This window comes from Tachyglossus aculeatus, chromosome 15, assembly GCF_015852505.1.
Source record: "Tachyglossus aculeatus isolate mTacAcu1 chromosome 15, mTacAcu1.pri, whole genome shotgun sequence".
In the NCBI taxonomy this organism is placed as follows: Eukaryota; Metazoa; Chordata; class Mammalia; order Monotremata; family Tachyglossidae; genus Tachyglossus; species Tachyglossus aculeatus.
The window spans coordinates 9720043-9728387 of NC_052080.1; the positions used below are offsets into that span (position 1 = coordinate 9720043).

Below are 8345 nucleotides of genomic sequence, written 5' to 3' on the forward strand. Positions count from 1 at the left end.
TTCTTCTTTTGATGGTATATGAATCTAATTAAGGCTGAACGATAGATGCTCGGATACCAAGCTATTTAGGGTAATGAGCAGCTGTTTATGATGCTCTTCCAGACTGGTGACTGCATGTCCAAAGAAACACTGCAAAGAGATGCTGTGAATTTTTGAAGATTTCTGTACAACGAGTCATCTCCGTCATGACCGAGCCAGACACTTCCGACAATATTTGGAGCTGTAAAAACAAAATGAAGACAGGGCTTGGCTTCACTAGATGTTCTGGGACCTTCTTAGTGTTTGGCTGGGTTTGCTCCACCGTGACCCCTTCATATCTCAGAAACTGAGACTCAGAAACTCAGGTGTGCTAGAGAATGAAAATTGTCTGCTGGGTCTGTGGGAGATCTGTGTGATTATTTTTGTCCTCCGTCTCCCTTAGTGTGAGCCCTGTGTAGGACAGGGACAGGGGCGGGTCTGATTGAGCTGTGTCTACACCACAGTAAGCCCTCATTAAATACCACATGTGTTATTCAGGATCTGGGTGGGGGTTTTCTGCCAAAGCTACACCAGTCTCCTGAATCCTTCTGTTAAAATCTAAGTGGCCTGGATTTTCACGTGCCTCCCAGTGGGAGTGTGGAATCTCTTGGGAAGATGCGCTTGCAGGACTTCATGGCAGCAGAGGAAGTTTTCCTGGAAGAAATATGAACACTGTTAAGGCCCAAATGGGTGGGGGTGGGGTGCAGTTTGTTCCTTCCAGAGTCACTTTAATGCCTGTGCTCTATAGCAGTCAATTATATTTATTAAGTGCTTATCGTGGGCAGTACTTAACGGCACTTCCAATCAATCAATCAATTGTATTTATTGAGCGCTTACTGTGTGCAGAGCACTGTACTAAGCGCTTGGGAAGTACAAGTTGGCAACATATAGAGACAGTCCCTACCCAACAGTGGGCTCACAGTCTAGAAGGGGGAGACAGAGAACAAAACCAAACATATTAATCAAAATAAATAGAATAGATATGTATAAGTATGTACTTCCCTACATATTAATCAATCAATCACTCAGTGGTATTTATTGAGCTCTTATGGGGTATGCAGAGCATTGTCCTGGGAGAGTACACTTGGAAGAGAACAACCTAAAGGAGTTGGTAGACATACTCCTGCTGCACAATGAGTTTACAGTCCTTTACACTTTGCCATTCCATCTACCCGTAATTTCTTTCAATAATAATGATGGCATTTTTTAAGCGCTTACTATGTGCCAAGCACTGTTCTAAGCACTGGGGAGGTTACAAGGTGATCAGGTTGTCAAAGTGGAACACTGAACTAATCGCTTGGGAAGTACAAGTTGGCAACGTATAGAGACGGTCCCTACCCAACAGCGGGCTCACAGTCTAGAAGGGGGAGACAGACAACAAAACATATTAACAAAATAAAATAAATAGAATAGTATTATTATGTGCAATGTATGTGCTATATATATAAGCATCTGTGTGTGTGTGTGTGTGTGTGTGTGTGTGTGTGTGTGTGTGTACTAAGCTGGCTTTGTGTCACTAGGTTAGTTGTATTTATGTGTGTCGATCTGGGAGATTAGACTGTGAGCCTGCTGGGTAGGAATTGTCTCTGTTGCTGAATTGTACTTTCCAAGAGCTTAGTACGGTGTTCTACACAAAGTAAGCACTCAAAAAATATGACTTATTGAATGAATAAATGAATTATGAATGCCTAGCAGTCTTAGTGGGGAAGTAAGTCATTCCAGACAACTCTGGAAGCGCTTCCCTGCTGCCGTGTCCTGTTTCCCTCCTGGCCTAAGAATGAGCACTGAAGGGGACAGACAGAGGAGAGGAATCGGTGGAACCAGGATTGTCTTCTTCAGGTTGACCTTCGAAAGAAATCAGGCTGCGGCTCTGGGGCTGGGCCACTCCCGTGAAAGAGGGAGGGGGAGCTTCCTCTCCCCTTCCTCCCCCTTCCCCCCTACCCTACCTCCTTCCCCTCCCCACAGCACCTGTATATATGTTTGTACAGATTTATTACTCTATTTATTTTACTTGTACATATTTACTATTCTATTTCATTTTGTTAATATGTTTTGTTTTGTTATCTGTCTCCCCCTTCTAGACTGTGAGCCCGCTATTGGGTAGGGACTGTCTCTATATGTTGCCAACTTGTACTTCCCAAGCTCTTAATACAGTGCTCTGCACACAGTAAGCGCTCAATAAATACGATTGAATGAATGAATGGAGGTGAAAGTGGAGGAGACTGAACCACGAACTCAGACAGAATTACCAAATTACTCATTTTGCGGAATAAATGAGATTTTATTTGAAAACCATAATATTGTTGAGATGCCACCCATCTTAGGCTTCATCTGGTGCAAATATTAGAAGCCATATTTGAGTGGTGATGTCTCTTCAAACTTGCACAGATGTTTCACTGACTGCTCTCACGCTACATCCATGAGTGATTAAAAGGGCCCCGCTTTGAAGCCCAAAGAGGGAAGATATTGATCCTAAAGGAAGAGCAGGCCCAATGTCTCTATCTTCTGGTTGGTCCTGAAGCGGAAATTCACGAGGATAGCTTAGCGGTTTGCTGACTGAGTCTAGATAGAAATTCCAAGACACGGTGCCTATGACTATGAGGCACCCGACAGTGAGAAAGGTTCCACCAATTCGGAAACAATGGTAGAACTCTGAATAAGGCTCCTCCTTCAGCGTGCACAGGAAGCCCACAAAGGTAAATAAAAGACCGACTCCTTCTAGGACCGTGGCCAAAGACATTAGGTCCTGACTCAGAGATATTTCTCCAGGGTATTCCCAGGTTAAGCTCATTCTGAGGCAGACCTTGTCTAAGATGGCAGTAGGGTTTGAAGGATCTCTGGGCTGATAGCAGAAGTTCCAAAGACCCAACCAAATGGTTGAAATGTTTGTGTTGTCATAATGCCAAACCCTCCAAAACATGGAGTTGGTAATGACATTGCAGATGATGAATCCTGCTCCACCGAAAAGTAGAGCCAATACGGGGATGCAAATCTCTCTGACGGTATAAGCCATGATTTGCTGCAAGTTCCTATGCAGAAAAAACACACCACATTTTTTTAAATCTTATGTGGTACCTCATCCATTATAGAAGCAGAATAAAGAATTTAAACTATCACATGTTGTAATTAAAGTGCAAAAAGACCAGTAGTGGACTTCTTTTATCGCCCCTCCCAACTGCTTAGCATTAGTGAATACAGGGTGTGGAGCAGTAGTAGACACCACTGATTTTTCAAATCTATTTGCTAAGCACTGTTCTAAGTGCTGGAGTAGATACAGTGTAGTGGGTGGGGCACAGGCCTGGGAGTCGGAAGGTCATGGGTTCTAATCCCGCTTCCGCCAATTGTCTGCTGTGTGACCTAGGGCAAGTCACTTTACTTCTCTGTGCCTCAGCTAAATGGTGATAGAGACTGAGAACCTCTCATGGGACGGGGACTGTATCCAACCTGATTTGCTCGTATCGACCCCAGCACTTAGTACAGTTCCTGGCACTTAGTAAGCGCTTAACAAATACCACAAATGATATTATTACTATTCTTATTAAAAAGGTTATCAGGTTGATCACAATCCCTGTCCCTCAGGGGGCTCACAGTTTTAATCCCCATTTTACAAATAAAGTCTACTCATTTTCCATTTCCTTTTTGGAAACTTCATCTTCGAGAATGGGGCTTTGCTGGATCTAAGTATAAAAAAAGCCCAAAGTTTTGAAGTAAAGGAACATTCACATTACTAGTTAGGGACTACGTTAATGCTTTCAAGCAGTGGCTGGCACCACTGTGGCCCTCAGCTACTGTTGATGCAGAAGTTATATCATGGGATCGGGATTACACAAGAGACCAATTCAACTATGTGCACATAAAGTAGCAGCTATCTCCCAGAAAGTCCCCTGGGTCCATAGATGTCATAGGATGAGGTAGAAATGGTGACCAAAGTTTTATGACCTGGAATCCCAGTCTCCCTCTGACAGCTCACAAGCAGGGATAAAGAAGCCCCCAAAAGTGGTTCTCGGGCCCATTAGCTCTTTGTCGCTATACTGTAAACTCATCCTCTAGATTGAAAGCTCATTATGGGCAGTGAACAAATATGCTTATTCTTTTGCATATTATACTCTCCCAAGGGCTTAGAACAGTGCTCTGCACATAGGAAGTGCTCAATAAATACCATCTATGGATTGCTTGCTTGTCTATTCTATTATCTATTATCTATCTAGAATATTATCTATTCTATTTATTTTATTTTGTTAGTATGTTTGGTTTTGTTCTCTGTCTCCCCGTTTTAGACTGTGAGCCCACTGTTGGGTAGGGACTGTCTCTATATGTTGCCAACTTGTACTTCCCAAGCGCTTAGTACAGTGCTCTGCACGCAGTAAGCACTCAATAAATACGATTGAATGATTGTCTCCTTCCTGTCCCCACTCCCACAAAAACTCTCGCCCCACTTTGACAATTTAATTGGGTAGTTTAATAGGATATTTAAGAGAATTTATTTAATAGGGTTTTTAATTTAATTTATTAATTTAATTTAATTTAAGGATACTTTCTTTTAGGTTCATAATTCAGGGCATTTCCACTCATCCAGTGGAGATCTGAAAGGCATAAGAGAGGACTGCTGTGCCCAGTGGAATATATTACTGATCATGCTGGAAGAGATCAGAAGTTTTCAAATTGGCTGAGTGCACAATTAAAAAGACACAGTCTTTAAAGAAAGATCACCATTTCTTAAATCCTTCCTGTCCAATCTACCCATCTGGCAACAAGTCTCCTCAACATGCCCAGAGAAACTCAATCATTCCAAGAAAAACAGCTTGGAAATCCTAAAACAACATCCGGCTTGTTAAGCCTCTTACCTGTCGACTCAAGGGATGAGCCAATGGAGAAAAGTTCACCTTTCGTCAGGTGAACACATGTTAATGGGTTAAGGGTTCTAACCTAAATGATTCCCAAGGAAACAATTATAGACCCTCTGATTGGTTCCCGGTTACCATGACCACCGAGCTAGAATGACCAATAAATGAAGCTCGCAGAAGGTTGTTGAGGGATCTTTGATAGTTTCATGTTTATGCCCTGGCAGCAATAAAATGGAGGGGACAGAGGGGATGGACTTCGTGTTAAGTGAAAAATGCCTTCTTGAGGGTTTATCCTAGGACCACAGATTTTACTTTTCTTTTCATTGTGATCAGTAACATCGCTACTTAGAGAAGCAGCTTGGCTCAGTGGAAAGAGCAGGTCATGGGTTCGAATTCCTACTCCACCACATCTGCTGTGTGACCTTGGGCAAATCACTTAACTTCTCTGAGCCTCAGTTACCTCATCTGTAAAATGGGGATTAAGACTGGGAGCCCCACATGGGACAACCTGATCATCTTGTATCCCCCCCCAGTGCTTAGAAGCAGCATGCTAGAGAAGTGCTAGAGAAGCAGCATGGCTCAGTGGAAAGAGCCCGGACTTTGGAGTCAGAGGTTATGGGTTCAAATCCCAGCTTTGCCACTTGTCAGCTGTGTGACTTTGGGCAAGTCACTTAACTTCTCTGAGCCTCAGTTACCTCATCTGTAAAATGGGGATTAAGACTGTGAGCCCCCCATGGGATAACCTCACCACCTTGTAACCTCCCCAGCACTTAGAACAGTGCTTTGCACATAGTAAGCGCTTAATAAATGCTATTATTATTATTATTAGAACAGTGCTTTGCACATAGTAAGTGCTTAACAAGTGCCATTATTATATTACTTCTTTTTCATTCCCTACTCTCACACTATTTGAAATCAGAGCATTTAAAATATTTCACCAACAGGACTAATTTTTTTGTGTGGCATTTCTTACGTGCTTACTATATGCCAGGCACTGTACTGAACGCTAGGGCACTACAAGCTAATCACCTTAGACACACACACACACACAGTCCCTAGCCTACATGGTGCTCAGGGTCTTAATCCCCATTTTACATGAGGTTAACTGAGGCCCAGAGAAGCTAAGTGACTTCCCCAAGGTCACACAGCAGCAAAGTGGCAAAGTTAGGATTAAAACCCAGATCCTTCTGACTTCCAGACTCATGCTCCATCCACTAGGCTCTTCTGCTTCCTAATTAAAAAGTATAATAATTTAGAGATTCCGGGATAATGACCATAATTGTGGTATTTGTTAATCATTTACTATTTGCCAAGCACTATATTAAGCACCGGAGAAGACACAATGCGATCAGATTCGACAGTCTCTGCCCCAGTTCTTCGACAGTCTCTGCCCCAGTTCTGTTGTATTCTCCCAAGTGCTTAGTACAGTGCTCTGCATACATTAAAGGTGCAATACATATCACTGACTGATTAATTAGGGCTCACAGCCTAAGAGGGAGGGAGCTGAGGCTCAGAGAAGTCAAGTGACTTCCCCAACATCACACAGTAGGCAAGTGGCAGAATTAAGAACAGAACCCAGATCTCCTGACTCCCAGTCCTGTTCTCTTTCCAGTAGGCCACACTGCCTCTTGTTAAGGATAGATAAAACGCTTTGATAAGCTGCATTGATGGCTTATCATACATTTTCTACAACACCCAGGTTGGGTTCTAAATGCAGTGATGTTCCCCTTCCTCTTTATGTTGCCTCTGACTCTGGGGCCAACAGACCCTCGAAAACCAGTGTGTTTGCTCCCATTTATCCAGAAACCTCTCATGGCCAAATGTGGGGTACCACGAGTCTCGGTGTCTCAGAAAGACATAGCCGGAAGCCGCTTGACATGGGGAACTATGTCCTGGAGACGTTCACCCACCCTCTATTACCTCACAAAACCAGGAGCCAGGATTGGGGGATGAGGGAGAAGAAGGCAGAGCTCAGCCCTCAGCACAGCAGAGTCTTCACGCGGCAGGGCACAACTGGGTAGGAAGGGGAGGCAGTCTGTCTCAGGAAATAGACTGCCCCAATAAAATGCTCTTTAAGAATTCACAGACAATAGGGCTTCCTTGGGGCTTCCTCCCCTGGAGGCTGGGTGGTTCTAGGCAGCCAGTTGTCTGCCATGTGTATGGAAAAAGCCACCATTGTTTCTGAGCTTCCTTGTCCCCTCACATTGATTCTTCTGTCAACCAGCCTGGTGGTTATTTGACCCCACTTGACCACAGACCAGGTTTTAGTATCCTGTTGTCATTTGCTCCCCTCAGCTGCCCCATCCAGAGGAGTTGTGTCTCGACATGCATTGCCTCAGAGCTGGCTGATGGGGTATATTCCTGGACCTCAGTGTGTGACCTTGTTCTACCATTAATGTTGGGGATAGTGCTCAGATAAGGCTGGTGAAATAATAATCATATGAGCATTTTTTTTAAAGCACTGCAGCCAGCACTGAGATAGATATAAGATAATCAGGTCAGACATAGTCCCTTTCCCACCCGGAGCTCACAGTCTAAGTAGAAGGAAGAACAGATATTGAGTCCACATTTTACAGATGAGGAAACTGAGGCACAGATGAGTGAAGCGACTTGCCCGAGCTCTCACAGCAAGCAAATGGGTGGTACTGGGATTAGAACCCAGGACCTCTGATTCCCAGGTCCATGGTCCTTCCACTAGGCCACAATGCTCAAGTACTTGGAAGGTACACCTAAGGACCCTACAAACTGTCAGATTCCTCTCCTGGCCCATTTGCATATCCAGAAAGCACAAGTTTGGATAGAGACGTCTTATTCCACCACCGAGGCCACTCCCTAGAGAATATGGTTTAGGGTTCTGGCCATAGTGAATGCTTGATACAAGTTATTGGCTGAATTTGCCCAAGCTAGATGAAATGGGAAGGTTTATTTTAGGCTGATAGTTGATTTTGTAGTAATAGCATTCATTAAATGTTTCCTGTGAGCCCTGGGACAGCACATGTAAGTGGGAGGGAATTAGACACTGTCCCTGGCCCTCAAGGAGCTCTGCCTGTTAAGAGGATGAGACTTTGGGGGATTACTGCTAATGTTGGTGTAGAACCATCCTCCACCTCTTACCACGTTAGACCAGAGCTACTCACAATAGTTCTACAAGGCCTCCCCAGATCCAGACACATTCATTCATTCATTCAATCGTATTTATTGAGCGCTTACTGTGTGCAGAGCACTGTACTAAGCGCAAATTGGCAACAGACATGAAAGGCAGGAGATCTTTGGGACTCAAGAAAGCCTGGCTTTAGGTCTCTGTGAACAACCATGTTTTAATGGAGGTGAGGTTTGTGATTGGTCTTGGGTAGATATTTAACAGAGTTTATATTTCTGATGGCCTACGAACTGAAGTGAACAGATGAATGAAAGTGCTTTGAATAGAAGGAATCTTTTAATAAATGAATCAACTTGACAAAGAAAATAATGCAGTCAGCTACT

The 8345-nt window shown here is 43.8% G+C and overlaps 1 protein-coding gene across 1 annotated transcript; it reads right to left on the reverse strand.

Annotated features, from left to right (window-relative positions):
- Positions 1–2276: 2276 nt before the first annotated feature.
- Positions 2277–4950, reverse strand: LOC119937847 (claudin-2-like). The gene is made up of 2 exons (XM_038757507.1): positions 4863–4950; positions 2277–3047 (listed from the first exon to the last, which is right to left on the reverse strand). The coding sequence occupies exon 2, from the start codon at positions 3029–3031 to the stop codon at positions 2393–2395; it is 639 nt and encodes a 212-aa protein (XP_038613435.1). The 5' UTR covers positions 3032–3047; positions 4863–4950; the 3' UTR covers positions 2277–2392.
- Positions 4951–8345: the final 3395 nt, after the last annotated feature.

Excerpts from the sequence above, each read along its gene's own strand:
- LOC119937847 (XM_038757507.1), bottom strand. The coding sequence starts at position 3,031 with ATGGCTTATACCGTCAGAGAGATTTGCATCCCCGTATTGGCTCTACTT.